This window comes from Scyliorhinus canicula, unplaced genomic scaffold, assembly GCF_902713615.1.
Source record: "Scyliorhinus canicula unplaced genomic scaffold, sScyCan1.1, whole genome shotgun sequence".
NCBI classification, from domain to species: domain Eukaryota; kingdom Metazoa; phylum Chordata; class Chondrichthyes; order Carcharhiniformes; family Scyliorhinidae; genus Scyliorhinus; species Scyliorhinus canicula.
In genome coordinates this window covers 156,605-176,479 of record NW_024055744.1, presented here as the reverse complement: position 1 = coordinate 176,479, position 19,875 = coordinate 156,605, and the positions used below count along the sequence as shown (strand labels likewise).

Sequence of the window (19,875 nt, the reverse complement as noted above, 5' to 3'; positions counted from 1 at the left end):
GTTCAACTCAGCTGTAGGTTTACATATGGGTCCTCAGATCCTCCCCACCCTCTCACATTTATCTTTTTTCAGGTTCTGTGCTCGAGACAAGTCCTTGGCAGAGAAAGCAGGACTGTCCTGTGTTTGTCAATCCAGGAAGCTTTCTTCACAAGAGAGAGGGAACTATTCCGAACAGAGGCAATACATTTAAGATTTTATAAGGTTCTTGGACAAGGACGTGTTACAGATCTTCCAACCTGGAGAAGGGAATATCCTTACTAACTTCTCACAACTGATTTCTGACTAACCCAGCTATTTCTAAGCTGTGAGCTTGTTTTCCTAATTTCTTGATTATAAACTGTAGATAACAAACTAAAGCCAGCAGAATGATCACAATCAGCAACACAAACCCTTGAGCTGTCATCACAAATACAAGTCAAATATTTCCAGTAAAATGTGATAACCATCGACTCAGATTCATCCTCCCCACCTGCAGGTCATCCCTCACAATTCTAAATTATTGACATGCCGCAAATACAACATAAAATATGTTGTAAATATCTCAGCAGGGATAGATAATAGAGTCCTTTCCCACAATCCTCACATTTCCAAGGTTTGTCTATGGTGCTGGGCCCAGTATTGCTGCATCGATGGATTACCAAATGGGATGGATAATTGAATCCTTTACCACAGTCCTCACATTTCCACAGTTTCTCCAGAGAGCCAGAGATAGTTACAGCAATGTCCATACACAGAACACATTTAATATTTTTCCACACTGTCACTGGTGCACTGAGAAACCATCGACGCATTCACACTGGGGAGAAGCCGTTCATTTGCTCAGTGTGTGGGAAGGGGTTTACTCAATTAGCAGGCCTCGCATTGGCTGTGTACGTGGTGAAAACTATTTCAACAGTCAGTTTACTGAAACATTCTCATTCTGGTGTGTGTCTCTTGGTGTTTTTCCTGTCACACGAGTTTGAAAGCTTTTCCCAGACAGAAAGGCAATAAATGTATTTTTCTAGATTCAGAGGTCCGTGATATTCAGATTCTGATTAATTGAGTTCCTGTGTCAGATCTTGATGTGATGTATTGGTTTGAGTTTCCCATCTGCAAATCCTTCCCAGTAAATATCCTGTAAAAGGAGTTTACAAGAGTACCCAGTGTCAGTCCAGGATAGAAATTTTGAACAGACAATTCCAGTTTCTCTTGAACATTTTCCCCTCTCGTTCCCCCAGAACTGTGAATCCCTGTCCCACACACTCTCCCCATTCATTGGGCTGAAATCCAAAAATGTTTTGGCGAATTGTTTCCGGATCCTTTTAACGATCTGGAGATAAATTCACTCATGATTTGTCACAGACATGAATCTGAATCACCCTGACTGAGCAGACACAGTTACAGACGTTAACCTTGTGTCCAGAACTGACTCTGGAGATTTTCTCAGTGACCCTCAGTCACCATCATTGAGATTAACTTTAAATTCCAGATTTTATTAATTGAATGGATTGTAGCCGATGTCCCCAGAACATTTTCCTGTCTCTCTGGGTGACTAATGCAGTGACATTGTCACTGGGTCAGTGTCTCCCCTCTGGTCTCCATGAGGTTGTTTGTGGAGAAAAGCCGGAAGTGACGGAAAGTCACTGACTTCTCACTTGGTCTCTCACAATGTCCAGGGAATGATTGACGGCATCTCCGGGCCAATAGGGAAAGTGGAGGCGGGACTGGAGGACCGAGCGAGAGTGACTGGTCCGCCAACCAATCCGAGTGAGCGAGGGCCGTGCTGGGCTCGGTCGTGTGAGGCATGCGCAGTTAGAGGCATGCGCAGTGATTAATGGCGGCGCAGAGACAGTTCTTTCTCGGTTCGATAATCCGCAGAGGTGGGTATGGCGGAACCGGTGGGAGCTAAAGATCAGGGGGGTAGGAGAAGGTTTGTAAACATGTTATATGAACCACAAACCCATAAAAAACAACCTACCGATATCCGGGATGGTCCCCCCGCCCTTTGCACAGAGCAGGCCGCAGCTTTCCTCAAATGCAAACCTGGGTTAATGTCCGCCATCTTTGTCGGGGGCACTGGTAGCAGGGTGGAGCATGCGCAATGCGGAATCGCCATCTTTGTTAGGGGCAATCGTTTTTTAAATTACCCAGTAACAGAACAAATTGACCATTAAACTGCTTCACTTTTCCACCTCCAATTTCTTATCCATGACGCCGAACAACGATATCAGGTCAATGAGAATCATTTGTATTCATATTGTGTCTTTAACAGAAAAAATCTGTCTATAAAATCAAAAGGAAAAGATGATGGTTTCTCCAGCAGATAAACTGAGACTAAAGTGGAGCCGGGCTCTGTAACTGAGGGGGAAATAGGTGGTCTTGGAAATGATGTGGATATGTGGTCAAAAGCTGTCCTACAGCCTCAGACAGTTAACAAGTAGAGGGATGGAGTTAGTGGTTCGAGAGTGAAGTTTGTGGTGGTGACTGGAGAGAATGGCTTCAGCCTTCCCAATGTTTAAAGCCAGAAATTTCTGCTTCTGCAGCACTTGATGTCAGACAAACCAGGACAGTGTGTGTAAATTGGAGATGAACGAGGAGGTGATGATCTTCACTTGCACCTACTGCCCGAGTCCATCCAAGCAGCGAAGGTTGATGGGTTAAAAAATTCTGTCAGAGTTCTGGTCAAGCTGTAGATGTAGAAAATCCCTCTTTCACCCTCTGTTTCTTGCACCCCTCTCTCTCTCTCTCTCTGTCTCCCTCTCATCCCCTCCCATCGATGCTAGATTATGTGTAATCCCAGATTGGGTGCTAGGATCCATTCCGTAAATAACAGTAGTAAACCAGCCTGATTTTTATGACAATCCAGCAATTTTCACAGTCACTTTCCTCGTGCCGACCTCACAAATTACCAGATTCATTCAGCAGAATTTTACAGCTTGCCTTTGTGTTTCTGTGGGCTCTCTCTCACTTCCTTTTTTCATTTTTGAAATCTATATCACAGAATATTAGAAAGGGGAGGATTTGCAGTCGGGAAACTGAAACTAAAGATCACATCAGGATCTCATGGACGCGCCCAATCTATTGTAACCTGAATATCATCGGATTTTGAAGATGGAAGAAAAAAGCAGCATTCACAGTGAGGAGAAACCGTACACATGTTCTGTGTGTGGACGAGGGTTCAAGCGATCATCTGGTCTGTCAAAACACAAATGTAGTCATGATGGGGAGAAGCCGTGGAAATGTGGGGATTGTGGGAAAGGATTCAGTTACCCATCAGAGCTGGAAATTCATCAGCGTGGTCACACCGGGGAGAGGCCATTCACCTGCTCGGACTGTGGGAGGGGATTTACTAAGTCATCCATCCTGCTGACACACCAGCGCACACACAGTGGGGAGAAGCCATTCACCTGCTCTGACTGTGGGAAGAGATTCACTCAGTCATCCACTCTGCTGAAACATCAGCGAATACACACTGGGGAGAAACCATTCACCTGTTCTGTGTGTGGCATGGGATTCACTCAGTCATCCACCTTGCTGACACACCAGCGAATACACACCAGGGAGAAGCCATTTACCTGCTCTGATTGTGGGAAGAGATTCGCTCACCAATCCACCCTGCTGACGCACCAGCAGGTTCACACTAAACAGAGACCATTCATCTGCTTCGAGTGTGGGAAGGGATTCATTAATTCATCGCACCTGATGATACACCAAAGAGTTCACACTGACGAGAGACCTTTTAAATGTCTGGACTGCGGGAAGTGTTTTAAAACTTCGCAGGAACTGGTCTCCCATCAACAGGTTCACACTGATGAGAAACCGTTCAGGTGCTCTCACTGCGGGACTGGGTTCAAACGATCATCTCACCTCACTGTACACCAGCGCACTCACACAGGAGAGACACCGTACGCCTGCTCCAAGTGTGGAAAGAGGTTCACTCAGTCATCCGCTCTGCTAAGGCACCAGCGAATTCACACGGAGAGAGACCGTTCATCTGCTCTGACTGTGGGAAGAGATTCATTCAATCATCCAACCTACTGACACACCAACACGTTCACACTGGGGAGAGACAGTTTACCTGTTCCTAGTGTGGGAAGGGATTTACTCGTCATCCACACTGCTGAGACATTAGTGAGTTCACTGGTAACTACAATGATTGGATTTTGTTGTCACTCACATTGAGAACTGAGCCCTGTTCATTGAGGTCTGTTTCTGCAGATGTTAATACACTTCAGACCAGTCATAAAGACTAATATTCTGGACAAAAATAAATTATGCCATCTTTGTGTTAAACATGCTGTATGGTGTATTTTTAATATCTGAAGGGTTCTCCGTTTGAACGGCTCTAACCCTCCGATCTTCTCCATCCCCACCAACAACAAGTGTGAGGAGCTGATGGAGCTTCTTTCTCACTGAGATTGAGACAATCTGATCAGCTGCCTCTGCTGCTTCCTCCCTCTCACAAACCCACCGGACCAAACTGTCTCTGAAGCTCCCCCTTGTCCAAGATCTGAACTCCCATCTTTCTCCACTTTCTCTCCAGTCCCCCATCAAACCCTCTTATTGCTCATCCTGTCCATGAGACCTGCCCAAACCCTCCCATTGCTCATCCTGTCCATGAGATCTGCCCGAACCCTCTCATTGGCCATCCTGTCGATGAGACCTGCCCAAACCCTCTCATTGCTCATCCTGTCCATGAGATCTGCCCGAACCCTCTCATTGCCCATCCTGTCCATGAGACCTGCCGCTATCAAACCCTCCAATTGCCCATCCTGTCCATGAGACCTGCCCAAACCCTCTCATTGCTCATCCTGTCCATGAGACCTGCCGCTATCAAACCCTCTCATTGCTCATCCTGTCCATGAGACCTGCCCAAACCCTCCCATTGCCCATCCTGTCCATGAGAGCTGCCCAAACCCTCTCATTGCCCATCCTGTCCATGAGACCTGCCCAAACCCTCTCATTGCCCATCCTGTCCATGAGACCTTCCCAAACCCTCTCATTGCCCATCCTGTCCATGAGACCTGCCGCTATCAAACCCTCTCATTGCTCATCCTGTCCATGAGACCTGCCTCTATCAAACCCTCTCATTGCCCATCCTGTCCATGAGACCTGCCGCTATCAAACCCTCTCATTGCCCATCCTGTCCATGAGACCTGCCCAAACCCTCTCATTGCCCATCCTGTCCATGAGACCTGCCTCTATCAAACCCTCTCATTGCCCATCCTGTCCATGAGACCTGCCGCTATCAAACCCTCTCATTGCCCATCCTGTCCATGAGACCTGCCCAAACCCTCTCATTGCCCATCCTGTCCATGAGACCTGCCCAAACCCTCTCATTGCTCATCCTGTCCATGAGACCTGCCGCTATCAAACCCTCTCAATGCCCATCCTGCCCATGAGACCTTCCCAAACCCTCTCATTGCCCATCCTGTCCATGAGACCTGCCCAAACCCTCTCATTGCTCATCCTGTCCATGAGACCTGCCTCTATCAAACCCTCTCATTGCCCATCCTGTCCATGAGACCTGCCGCTATCAAACTCTCTCATTGCCCATCCTGTCCATGAGACCTGCCCAAACCCTCTCATTGCCCATCCTGTCCATGAGACCTGCCGCTATCAAACTCTCTCATTGCCCATCCTGTCCATGAGACCTGCCCAAACCCTCTCATTGCCCATCCTGCCCATGAGACCTGCCCAAACCCTCTCATTGCCCATCCTGCCCATGAGACCTGCCCAAACCCTCTCATTGCTCATCCTGTCCATGAGACCTGCCCAAACCCTCTCATTGCCCATCCTGTCCATGAGACCTGCCGCTATCAAACCCTCTCATTGCTCATCCTGCCCATGAGACCTGCCGCTATCAAACCCTCTCATTGCCCATCCTGACCATGAGACCTGCCCAAACCCTCTCATTGCCCATCCTGTCCATGAGACCTGCCCAAACCCTCTCATTGCCCATCCTGTCCATGAGACCTGCCCAAACCCTCTCATTGCTCATCCTGTCCATGAGACCTGCCTCTATCAAACCCTCTCATTGCTCATCCTGTCCATGAGACCTGCCACTATTTCCCTTTGCCCTGATCACCTGACTCCCCACGTTATCTGATATTGTTAATGGTTCTGTCCCTCCCAGCGTTAAATTCACTCGCATCATCCAACCTAAAAACAAAACCCTTGACCCGATCATCCTGGCAACCTACTGCTCCATCTCCAATCTCCCTTTCCTTTCCAAAGTCCGTGTACTCGGTGCTCCCCAAGGATCTATCCTCGGCCCCTCCTATATCCCATCTACAAGCTGCCACTGGGTGACATCATCCAAAAGCACTGTGTTAGTTTTCACATGGACACTGACAACACACGGGGCCTCACGGTAGCATGGTGGTTAGCATCAATGCTTCACAGCTCCAGGGTACCAGGTTCGAGTCCCAGCTGGGTCACTGTCTGTGTGGAGTCTGCACGTCCTCCCCGTGTGTGTGTGGGTTTCCTCCGGGTGCTCCGGTTTCCTCCCACAGTCCAAAGATGTGCGGGTTAGGTGGATTGGCCATGCTAAATTGCCCGTAGTGTAAGGTTAATGGGGGGATTGTCGGGTATACGGGTTACGTGGGTTTAAGTAGGGTGATCATTGCTCGGCACAACATCGAGGGCCGAAGGGCCTGTTCTGTGCTGTACTGTTCTATGACATCCAGCTTTACCTCACCCCCATTCCTCCACTGTTACTAAATTATCAAACTGCAGCCAGTTTGCGCACAGTAAGATTCCGCAAACTGCAATCAGATCAGTGACTCATTAATCCAGTTGTTCGGAAACAAAAAGTAATTTTATGAGATATATATTTGTATTGGTAAATATTAGAAATAAGGTATAATTTTAGGTGGGTTGAATTTCATGTTTCTGTGCCTGGAACGGACCTAAAGTTAAACTCATGCTGGAAAAGGGTGTTTGTGTGCATGGGGGTTGGTTAAGTTCCAATTATGTTTCTATTGTGAAAGAGAGCTACGGGGTGAAGAATAAATACAGTTGCTTAGCAACTAGAGGCCCTGATAAGGAAAAAAAGTTTTCCTCTGTTCTTTAGTTTCAGTTGAAAGCAAAAACAGTTTGATAGGAAGATAGAGAGGGAACATCTCTCGCAGCTTTGCTGTCTTTCATTGTCTGAAAGTCACACAATAGAGTAATGGTTAAGAAAGCCAGTGACAGAAATCTCAGGGACAGTTACTTAAGGAAACCAGAGAAATGAAAATGTATTTCCAGGGAACCTGAAGTTATCGGAACATTGAAGAAAATAATAGTCAGCACTTCGAGTTTTTGCGAAAGGTCCTTTATTTAACTCGAAGTTCGTGGGGGGATTAGATAGACCAAAGTCATTCCAAATGCTCCCCCCCCCCCCCTACAGAGGTAAGGTAAGGTAAGCAATTTATATGTTACAGTAAGGAATATCTCGGACAAAATGCATTCTTTAGATAAGCAGAAAGACAGAAAAAACGAGCAGGCCTTGAGTTCCTCGCCTAAGAAAAATAATAATTGTCTTCTGTCAGCAAAACAGTGTGCAGCTGTGTGCTTATTTACATTGTATGACCTTCTGACTGTTTCATACAGAACCTCTTGACTAAAAAATAAGGCAAAAGATCCATCATGCTTGCCAAGTGCCTATTTGCATGAAATTTCGTCAAGCAGCTGGTTAAAATGATACAGAGTATTAAGGCAGCTAATCTGCCAACTAAAGTCCCTTCTACAGGAACAAAAAGGAACTGGAACTGGGAGCAGAATAGAAGTCACAGACCTGTAAAGGAACTGGCTACTGCAATGTCAAGTAAGTTAAGTAGTTCTAAGGGTTGTGATATCTTACCGCAGTTTATGAGACATTAATTGAAATAATTGTGGAGTAATTAGTGACTGGATGTCGAGACAAGACAAATAAATCCGAAAAGGGTTTGGTGTAAAACCTAGAATTGAGTCACTGATTTAGTGGAGTGCAAGCCCTGTTCAAAAGAGTCCGATGGACAATATGGAGTGGATTTGAGAATGCAAATTGCTAACAGAAAGAATGATAATGACTGAATATTTTAAAAAGAGTGTTTTGGGGATTAGAGTTTGGAAACTTTTACATGACAATCATCTGGGGAGATTCGGAGGAGACATCCACTGACATTCACTTGGGATTTCTGGGTGGGGGTGTGTATTTGACCACAGGCATCTTGTGTGTGTCAAAGAGACTCTGATGTGTCGATGAGACGATTGTAGCTTCAAATGTACTTTGTCACCCGTGTTAATTTAAAAACCTGTGTATACTTGTAAGGAACGGGGGGAGGATAAAGAAGTATTGTATTATAATCCATGTTTTCAAGTTTAATAAATGGCTTTTTAAACTAATTAGTGGTCATCTGATTCTTCCACGTTGATTTTTAAAAAAAAAGTAAAAGTCTTTTGAGCTAGGGTTCCATTCTGGGATCTTCCTGTCCAGTTCCACCATCAACTGAGATTGGAACACGTGTGTTTTGGTGGTGTCAGTTAAAACACGAATCTTGGTCCCACTGGACTAGGAGGTCTCCCCTGTGGACAGTGTGTGGAGCTGCTGAGCTCTCCTGAGTTGAGAGTGGAGCTGATTAAGCCGTCGGGCCTGCAGTGAACCTTGAAGAACCGCTGTCTGGGATCTTTCCTCTTCATTCAGACTCCCAGCTGAAGCTGTTTCTGCAGTAAAATAGTTAACTTCAGATATCAATCCCAATTAGCACAGGGCTAAATCGCTGGCTTTGAAAGCAGACCAAGAGCATGGTTCAATTCCCGTACCAGCCTCCCCGAACAGGCGTGGGAATGTGGCGACTAGGGGCTTTTCACAGTAACTTCATTTGAAGCCTACTAGTGACAATAAGCAATTTTCATTTTTCATTTCAATTTAATCTTTGGTTCAAACGCTGCAGATTTAAATCAGCTATAAAAGAGAAAGAAAGTTATTGTGTTAATTTAACACCCTCAGAACATCCCAAAGTGATTGACAGTCAATGATGAATTTTGGAGGGAGGAATGAGGAGAGACAGTAAAAACTAAACGGTGCAATTTTAAACAGAGTGTGGGAGGTGGGGGGGGGGGGGGTGATAAATGTACACAATTGGTTGATTAAGCTGTTTAAAAATAAGATAATGGGGTTCCCCTGTTTATTAATGTAGACATAGAGTACAAATGCAAGGAAGCTAGCGTGAATCTTTGTAAATTACTGATTACCCAGCAGCGTGGGAAATTACCCAGGTATGTCCTGTGTAAAAGAGCAGGTCAAACCCAGCCCATTACTACCCCATCAGTCTTCTCCCAATCATCAGTAAAGTGACGGAGGGGTCATCAACAGTGTTATCAAGTGGCACTTGCTCAGCAACAACCTGCTCTTGGGTCACTGTTTGTGAGGAGTCTACACGTTGAGTCTCTGTTTCAAGTTATTTGATTTATTGTCACATGTACCGAATTACTGTGAAAAGTATTTTTCTGCGGCTGAGGGAATGTAGACAGTAGGTAAAAAAAGAATAATCAACAGAGAACATTGACAAATGGTACAGCGACAGTGATTGGTTATACTGCGGAATAAGGCCCAAACAGAGCAAATATATGAGCAAGAGCAGCATAGGGCATCGTGAATAGTGTTCTTACAGGGAACAGATTAATCTGAGGGATAGACATTGAGGAGACTTGTCGCTTCTTCCTCACACAAGTCCCAAAATTTGGACATTCTGAGTGGTTTCTGGGAGATTTGAGAGGCTGCTTTCTGCTAAGGGGTCAAGTGTGGAGTGAAAGGGCCCTGGAAAACCATGTAATGGAAAGTTTTGGGTTGGTGTTCACATCCCCGGGTCAGTGTGCGGTGCCCTCCCCACGGGAGAGGCAGGCTGGCCCATCCTGCACCTCCTACTCGAGCCCCACGCTCCAGCACGGCCTCTGCACCTGCTGCTGAGGTTGAGCTAGAGGGTCCAGAGTGCGTGGTTACCGAGCGCCGCCCCCGCATCCATGACAACGCCGGCGACCCCCCTCAAATCTGATCCGGGGAATAATCCGCACGCTTCCGTCAACAAACCACACCCGCTGCAATGAGCATGCACTGCTGTCTGGACATGCTCAGCGAAATGCACGCTCCGCTCATTACCCAGCATCCATCTTTGTTAGGGGCATCTCGGCTCCGATTCACGTTCTGGCCTAATGGAGCACCTCTGCCCCGCACAAAGATGGACGTCACTCACTATCAGAGACATTTATAATATCGTTTCCTTTTCCCCTCACTCCGTTTTACAATAAAATGGTCAGATTACACTTCTCATTCTGCAACCAAAACCATAAGAACCAAATGTTAATGGGTTTCTCCAGAGATGCTGCCAGACCTGCTGAGTTTATCCAGCATTTGGTGTTTTTATTTCAGATTTCCAGCATCCGCAGTATTTTACTTCAATTCCTTCCTTCCCATTGCTGCCTTGCATGTAATTGGGTATCATGAGGGGCCTCACGGTAGCATGGTGGTTAGCATCAATGCTTCACAGCTCCAGGGTCCCAGGTCCCAGATTCAATTCCCGGCTGGGTCACTGTCTGTGTGGAGTCTGCACGTCCTCCCTGTGTGTGCGTGGGTTTCCTCCGGGTGCTCCGGTTTCCTCCCACAGTCCAAAGATGTGCGGGTTAGGTGGATTGGCCATGCTAAATTGCCTGTAGTGTAAGGTTAATGGGGGGATTGTTGGGTTACGGGTATACGGGTTACGTGGGTTTAAGTAGGGTGATCGTTGCTTGGCACAACATCGAGGGCCGAAGGGCCTGTTCTGTGCTGTACTGTTCTATGTTCTATATCTCATATCACCTCATATCTCCTGTACCTTTTACATACAAACTAGGAACAGGCCACTCGGTCCCTCGAGCCTGCTCAGCATTCAATAAGATTGCGGCTGATCCCATTCTCACCTCAACTCCACATTCCTGCCTCCCCCTGATGACCTTTCGCCCCCTTGCTCATCAAGAATCTATCCAGCTCTACCTTAAAAATATTCAAGGACTCTGCTCCCACTGCCTTTTAAGGAAGTGATTTCTAAAGTCTGACAACCCTCGAGAATAAAAATCCTCATCTTCATCTGAAATGGGTGACTCCTTATTTTGCAACAGTGACACACTTGTTCTCGATTCTCCCTCAAGAGGAAACATCCTCTCCGCATCATCATCTTATATAGTTCAATCCAGGTTTTACCCAAAACTTTAAATCTGTGTCCCTAGTGGTTGTACGATCAGTGAATGGAAACAGTTTATTTGCCCACCTGATCAAAACCTGGCATAACCTTGTGCAACTGAATCAAATTTCCCATCAACCTCCTTTGCTGGAACCATTCTGATAAATCTCCTCTGCACCTTCTCCAAGAACCTTCACATCCTTCCTGAAGAGTGGTGACCAGAGCTTTATAACGATTCATCGAAAAGAATTAGAACCATAGAATTCCTACAGTGCAGAAGGAGGCCATTCGGCCCATCAAGTCTGCACCGATTCTCTGAAAGGGCACCCTGCCTAGGCCCACACCCCTACCCTGTCCCTGTAACCCCATAGCCCCACCGAACCTGCACATCCCTGGACACTAAGGGCAATTTATCAAGGCCAATCCACCTAACTTTCCCTTCTTTGGATTGTTGGAGGAAACCTGAGCACCGGGTGGAAATCCACGTAGACACGGGGAGAAAGTGCAAACTCCACACAGACAGTCACCAAGGTCGGAATTGAACCCAGGTCCTTGGTGCTGTGAGGCAGCAGTGCTAATAACTGTGTCACCAGAAGCATAGTTTCAGTATCAGTATTACTGTTTGTGAAACTCAAGGTGGAATTTGCTTTGCCATTTATTCTCTTTAGTATGACTTATAGATATAGAAAATCCCTCTTCACCTCTCTCCTCCCAAAGAGGGTTTTATAATAATCCAGCAGTTTTCATGGTCACTTTTTCCCAGTGTCGACCCCACAAATGACCAGATTCATTCAGCTTAATTTCACAACCTGTTTTTGTGGGTTCTCTCTCACTCCCTATTTTCTGTTTTAAATCATTTTCACAGGGTGTTCGAAGGGGAGGCTTCAAAGTCCGGAAACTCAAGCCAAGCATCAGAACAGGATCTGACCGAGTCCTCAATTTATCATACCCTGAATATCATCGAACTTTGAACATGGAAGGAAAAAGCATTGTTCACAGTGGGGAGAAACCGGACACATGTTGTGTGTGTGGACGAGGATTCGCTCGATCATCAGGCCTCACAAGCCACAAATGCAGTCACAATGAGGAGAAACCGTGGAAATGTGCGGACTGTGGGAAAGGATTCACTTACCCATCCAAGCTGGAAACTCATCGACACAGTCACACTGGGGAGAGACCATTCACCTGCTCCAAGTGTGGGAAGGGATTCACCCAGTCATCCGACCTGGAGAAACACCACCGAGTTCACACTGGGGAGAGACCGTTTCAATGTTCAGACTGCGGGAAGTGCTATAAAAGTTCTGGGAGTCTGATGCGCCATCAACATGTTCGCACTGATGTGAAACCATTCAGGTGCTCTCAGTGTGGGACTGGGTTCAGACAATCATCTCACCTCACCTCACTGTACATCAGCGAATTCACACTGGGGAGAGGCCATTCACCTGCTCAGAGTGTGGGAAGGGATTCACTCAGTCATCTGATCTGCTGAATCACCAGCGAGGTCACACTGATGAGAGACCGTTTCAATGTCCAGACTGTGGGAAGAGCTATAAAAGTTCTGGGGATCTGATGAGCCATCAACGTGTTCACACTGACAATAAACCATTTCGCTGCTCTCACTGTGGGACTGGATTCAGACGATCATCTCACCTCACTGTACATCAGCGAGTTCACACTGGGGAGAGGCCATTCACCTGCGCCAAGTGTGGGAAGAGATTCACTCAGTCATCCAACCTGCTGACACATCAGCGAGTTCACACTGGAGAGTGATCGTTCACCTGCGAGGAGGAATTTACCGCTTCATCCCACCTGCTGACACACCGAGGCCACAGAGCAGATACATTAACGGCGTTCAAAAAGCATCTTGGCAAACACATGGATAAGATGGATATAGAGGGATATGGCACAAGGGTTTTGGCCAAGGTAGCTATCATGACCTCTACAAGCTTGGAGGGCCGAAGGGCCTGTTCCTGTTCTGTATTGTTCTTTGATTGCTGTGCATGATTGAATTTTGCTGTTCTTCACATTCAGGACTGAACCATGTTAATTTGGGTCTCTTTCTGCTGATAACAAACTCCAGCCCATTTACAGGGTCTAATATTCTGGCTAAAAGTCAAATAAATAGATTTGTGATAAATACGCAGTGTGCTGAAACTTTTGAATATCTCTGACATAAGTCAGTTCCTTTTGAAGTCCTCTCGCTCTCCCCTGTCTGTTCCATCCTCACCTCCAACAAGTAGTGTGAGGAGCCTGTGGAGATTCTTTGTGACTGAGATTGAGTCAATCCGATCAGCTGCCTCTGCTGCTTCCCTCCCTTCCACGAGCCCACCGGACCAAACTGTCTCTAAATTTCATCCTTTCCCGAGCCCTGAACCCACATCTTTCTCTAGTTTCTCTCCCATCTCCCCTCATGCCCTCTGAGCTCATCTTGTCCACGAGACCCAGCTCCTGCTCCATCGACCTTATTCCCACTGAGCTACTGATCAGCCAACTACCCTGTGTCCACGGATATTGTCAACATTTCTCTCTCTTCAGGTACTGTCCCTCTGTCCTTCAAATCTGCCATCATCACCCCCTCCTCTATAAAACAAACCCTTGACCCTGCCATCCTTACAAATTATTGTCCATCTTCAACCTCCCTCTCCTCTCCAAACTCTTTAAACTTGTCACCTCCCAAATCCTTCCCCATCTTTCCCAGAACTCCCATGTTTGAATCCCTTCAATCAGGTCTCTGCCCTGTCACAGTGAAATACAAGAGACAAACAGAATCTCACCCGGCGAGAAAGACAAACAATCCGGGAGCTTGGACCCAACACTGATATGTCCAGAAGACAAGGGTAGCAGCACCGTCATTATCGAGAGACAACAATACCCGCTGGAGACAGACAGACAGACAGACAACCAAACAACACAAATCACAAGACCAAGCTACCTAGACCCATATACCCCAGACAGGAAGGAGAATTGGAGACAGACTGGAAGAACTCACTGCAGATACGTAAACCAAACAGATGAAATATCTGAGGGGACAACAGGACAAACTAAGGAAGTTCTACATGTTCCTTAAAATACACAAACACATGATGATAATCTTTATTTTCACAAGTAGGCTTAAATTAACACTGCAATCAAGTTGTTGTGACAAACTGCTAGTCGCCACTCCAGCACCTGTTCGGGTACACCGAGGGAGAATCCAGAATGTCCAATTCAACAAGTACGTCTTTCAGGACCTGTGGGAGGAAACCGGAGCATCCGGAGGAAACCCACGCAGGCACAGAGATAATGCGCAGAATCCGCACAGAGTGACCTAAGTGGGAAGTGAACTCGGAACCCTGGCCCTGTGAAGCAACAGTGCCAACCACTCTGCTCCCATCAGAGAAATACCACCAGACAGACCCATCGGATCAGACTGAGAAAATCCTACAGAATCATAGAATTTACAGTGCAGAAGGCCATTTGGCCCATCTCGCCTGCACTGCCCCTTGGAAACGGCATCCTACTTAAGTCCATGCCTCCACTCTATCCCCGTACCCAGTAACCCCACCTAACCTGAGTGTGTGCACTAAGGGGCAATTTAGTGTGGCCAGTCCCCCTAACTTGTACATCTTTGTACTGTGGGTGAAAACTGGAGCACCCGGAGGAAACCCACGCAGACACGGGGAGATTGTGCAAACGCCACCCAGTCACCCAAGGTCGAAATAGCTCAAACATCAAGACACTGCTCCTGGTAGTTGATGGTATGGTGGTTCAATAAATATAATAAGTAGATTAAAAGTGTGTGTAATATAGAGTTAAAACTGAAAATGCCAGATTAACTGAACAAATCTGGCAGCATCACAGAATCCCTACAGTCCAGAAGGAGGCCATTTCCCCCATTGAGTTTACACCAACTCTACAAAAGAGCACCCCACCCAGGTGCACTTTCCCTTCCCTCTGCCCGAAACCCCATATCACCTTTGGACACTAAGGGGCAATTTATAGCGTGTTCACACTGGGGAGAGATCATTCACCGACCTTGAGTGTGGGAAAGGATTCACTAGAGTCTACCCACCAACGTGTTCACTCTGACACGAGACCTTTTAAATGTTCCGCCTGTGAGAAGAGCTTCAAAGGCAAAATGGACCTGCTGATTCACCAGCGCAGTTACACTGGAGAGAGCACAGTAAGAAGTCTTACAACACCAGGTTAAAGTCCAACAGGTTTGTTTCAAACACGAGCTTTCGGAGCACGGCTCCTTCTTCAGGTGCTGACCTGAAGAAGGAGCCGTGCTCCGAAAGCTCGTGTTTGAAACAAACCTGTTGGACTTTAACCTGGTGTTGTAAGACTTCTTACTGTGCTCACCCCAGTCCAACGCCGGCATCTCCACATCAACACTGGAGAGAGGCCGTTCACCTGCTCAGTGTGTGGGAAGGGATTCACTCAGCAGTCCCTCCGGCTGATTCACCAGCGCATTCACACCAGGGAGGGAGCGTTCATCTGTTACCTGTGTGGGAAGGGATTCATTCAGCCATCCACCCTGCAGACACACCAGCGAGTTCACAAGTGCCTCCAGGACTCTGCTGTTATTGATATTAATCACATCCAGGACTGAGCCTAAATCACATCCAGGACAGAACAATGTTCATTCTGACAGATGGAGTTTGTTTGAGTTGATGTTAATAATCCCTGAAACTGAGATTAGAATAGATTGGTGCTTGATAGCCGGCACAGACACAATGGGACAAAGGGCCTTGTTTTGTGCTGTAAAACTCTATAACTCTAACCCATCTCACTTCACACCAACATGTTCACTCTGACACAAGACATTTTGTGTTCCGACTGCGAGAAGAGCTTTAGAAGCAAAATGGATCTGCTGACTCACCAATATGCTCACATTAGAGAGAGACCGTTCACCGCTCCGAGAGTGGGAAGGGATTGTTTTCCTGTTGTGATTCTGGTCTCCCCGGCACCCACTCCTTCCTCCCCCTCCCTCCTCCCCCTCCCAGCTCACTGTTGTGTTCAACCAGCTCCTCCTCACTCTCTCACCATGACTGACACTGAGCATGCTCAAAGCACACACCCACACTGCACCTGCACACTGGCCTCGTACACTCACAGATAGGGGACTTTCTAGAGCCCGGGGGATTCTGGGTAACACAGCCGCCATAGAGCAATTAGTAAACAGGAAGATTCTATTTCCCAGTTAGCAAAATAGAAGATTCACAGTTAGGCAAGATGCTGGGGATGAAGCACAATGAGAGGTTTGGGTACTTTATTTAATACAGAAGCACATTATTCTGATATCACTTAGACATGGGCAGCAAGCAGACTGAACTACAGTATTTACAACACCTGGGATGTGGTAAATCATCCCATCAAATCAGTGATAGGTTTGTTTACTGTTTATAATTGTGACTGGATCACACTCACGATTCATGCAAAATGCAACTCCCCAGGTTCACTGACCCATTCCCTCCAGACCTGTTTTCACTCCAAGGGTCTTGACATCTGCCTTAGTCTTTATCCAGCCATGTATGTTCAGCTCACCCTGCCCAACAACCAGCCTCTCCTGCACTGGGCCACAGGGTTTCCATCACCAAAAATCTGTCCTGATCCACCCACATCGACGCTACCACCTAGAAAGCACAACAGCGCCTATACTTCCTCAGGAAACTAAGGAAACTTGGCATGTCCACACTGACTCTTGACTTTTACAGATGCAACATAGAAAGCATCGTATCTGGCTGCATCACAGCCTGGTATGGCAACTGCTCGGCCCAAGACCGCAAAAAATTTCAGAGAGTAGTGAACACAGCCCAGTCCATCACACAAACCTGCCTCCCATCCATTGACTCTATCCACACCTCCCGCTGCCTTGGGAAAGCGGGCAGCATAATCAAAGACTCCTCCCACCCAGCTTACTCACTCTTCCAACTGTTTCCATCGGGCAGGAGATACAAAAGTCTGAGAACACACACAAACAGATTGGAAACAGCTTCTTCCCCGCTATTACCAGAGTCCTAAACGACCCTCTTCTGGACTGACCTGATTAATACTACACTCCTGTATGCTTCACTCAATGCCTTTGTCTATATATTTACATTGTGTACCTTGTGCTGAACTATTATGCATTTTCTTTTTAATTTACTTTCTTTTCATGTTCAAAATGATCTGAGCTGCTCGCAGAATAATAATTTTCACTGTACCTCCGTGCACGTGACAATAAACAAATCCAATCCATATCGAGGGAGCAATCTGCCTCTCTTGCATAGGTGCACTGCATTTCCCTCATAACACAGAGGCATAGAAAGGTGACAGCACAAAACAAAGGCACTCAACAAATTGTATCTGTGCCAACTTTCTGCAACAGTCACAATCCTCTGTCATTGGCCCTGAACTCTGCAGATATTTTCTCCTCAAAGGATACGAACAGATGAGCAAGGAGCTGGAGTTGGCTATTCAGCCCAGTCTGCTCCACCATTTAATAAGGTCATGGCTGATCTGATAGTAACAGATAGTTGGCCAATTCTCTTTTCAAGGCATCAATTAAATCTGCCTCCACCACATTTTCGAGCAGTGCATTCATGATCCCACATGCAGCACAGAATGTTTTTCTTCACATAGAACATAGAACATAGAACACTACAGCGCAGTACGGGCCCTTCGGCCCTCGATGTTGCGCCGACCTGTGAAACCATCTGAAGCCTATCTGTCCTACAATATTCCATATTCATCCATATGTCTATCCAGTGACCACTTAAATACCCTTAAAGTTGGCGAGTCTACTACTATTGCAGGCAGGGCGTTCCACACCCCTACTACTCTCTGAGTAAAGAAACTGCCTCTGACATCTGTCCTATATCTCTCACCCCTCAATTTAAAGCTATGTCCCCTCGTGTTGGTCATCACCATCCGAGGAAAAAGACTCTCACTGTCCACCCTATCTAACCCTCTGACTATCTTATATGTCTCTATTAAGTCACCTCTCAGCCTTCTCCTCTCTAACGAAAACAACCTCAATTCCCTGAGCCTTTCCTCGTAAGACCTTCCCTCCATACCAGGCAACATCCTAGTAAATCTCCTCTGAACCCTTTCCAAAGCTTCCACATCCTTCCTATAATGTGGTGACCAGAACTGCACGCAGTACTCCAGGTGTGGCCGCACCAGAGTTATGTACAGCTGCAGCATGACCTTGTGGTTCCGAAACTCAATCCCCCTGCTTATAAAGGCTAGCACACCATATGCCTTCTTAACAGCCCTATTAACCTGGGTGGCAACTTTCAGGGATTTATGTACCTGGATGCCGAGATCTCTCTGTTCATCTACACTACCAAGAATCTTGCCATTAGCCCAGTACTCTGCATTCCTGTTACTCCTTCCAAAGTGAACCACCTCACACTTTTCCGCATTAAACTCCATCTGCCACCTCTCAGCCCAGCTCTGCAGCTTATCTATGTCCCTCTGTATCCTATAACATCCTTCAGCACTATCCACAACTCCACCAACCTTCGTGTCATCTGCAAATTTACTTACCCATCCTTCTACACCCTCTTCCAGGTCATTTATAAAAATTACAAACAGCAGTGGCCCCAAAACAGATCCTTGCGGTACACCACTAGTAACTGAACTCCAGGATGAACATTTGCCATCAACCACCACCCTCTGTCTTCTTTCAGCTAGCCAATTACTGATCCAAACCGCTAAATCACCTTCAATTCCATACTTCCTTATTTTCTGCAATAGCCTACCGTGGGGAACCTTATCAAACGCCTTACTGAAATCCATATACACCACATCAACAGCTTTACCCTGATCCACCTGTTTGGTCACCTTCTCAAAAAACTCAATAAGGTTTGTGAGACATGACCTACCCTTCACAAAACCGTGTTGAGTATCGCTAATCAACTTGTTCTTTTCAAGATGATTATAAACCCTATCTCTTATAACCTTTTCCAACATTTTACCCACAACCGAAGTAAGGCTCACAGGTCTATAATTACCAGGGTTGTCTCTACTCCCCTTCTTGAACAAGGGGACAACATTTGCTATCCTCCAGTCTTCCGGCACTATTCCTGTCGACAAAGACGACATAAAGATCAAGGACAAAGGCTCTGCAATCTCCTCCCTGGCTTCCCAGAGAATCCTAGGATAAATCCCATCTGGCCCAGGGGACTTATCTATTTTGACATTTTCTAAAATTGCTAACACCTCCTCCTTTTGAATCTCAATTCCATCTAGCCTGGTCGACTGAACCTGAGTGTTCTCCTCGACAACATTGTCTTTCTCCAGTGTAAACACTGACGAAAAATATCCATTTAATGCTTCCCCTATCTCCTCTGATTCCACACACAACTTTCCACTACTATCCTTGATTGGCCCTAATCTTACTCGAGTCATTCTTTTGTTCCTGATATACCTATAGAAAGCCTTAGGGTTTTCCTTGATCCTATCCGCCAACGACTTTTCGTGTCCTCTCCTCGCTCTTCTTAACTCTCCCTTTAGGTCCTTCCTGGCTAACTTGTAACTCTCAAGTGCCCTAACTGAGCCTTCATGTCTCATCCTAACATAAGCCTTCTTCTTCCTCTTGACAAGTGCTTCAACTTCCTTAGTAAACCACGGCTCCCTTGCTCGACAACTTCCTCCCTGCCTGACAGGTACATACTTATCAAGGACACGCAGTTGCTGTTCCTTGAAAAAGCTCCACATTTCGATTGTACCCATCCCCTGCAGTTTCCTT

At 46.5% G+C, this 19,875-nt stretch overlaps 1 protein-coding gene across 3 annotated transcripts; it reads left to right on the top strand.

Annotated features, from left to right (window-relative positions):
- The first annotated feature begins 1,796 nt into the window (after positions 1-1,796).
- LOC119960861 (gastrula zinc finger protein XlCGF8.2DB-like) lies at positions 1,797-4,272 on the top strand. Of its 3 annotated transcripts, none has more exons than XM_038788451.1 (2): positions 1,797-1,859; positions 2,981-4,272. In XM_038788451.1, exon 2 carries the CDS (start codon positions 3,091-3,093, stop codon positions 4,018-4,020), a length of 930 nt encoding a protein of 309 aa, XP_038644379.1. In that variant the 5' UTR covers positions 1,797-1,859; positions 2,981-3,090; the 3' UTR covers positions 4,021-4,272. The 3 variants fall into 3 exon arrangements, with proteins under 3 accessions (XP_038644379.1, XP_038644381.1, XP_038644380.1); XM_038788453.1 differs by lacking the exon at positions 1,797-1,859 and adding an exon at positions 1,887-1,909; XM_038788452.1 differs by lacking the exon at positions 1,797-1,859 and adding an exon at positions 1,952-2,210.
- Positions 4,273-19,875: the final 15,603 nt, after the last annotated feature.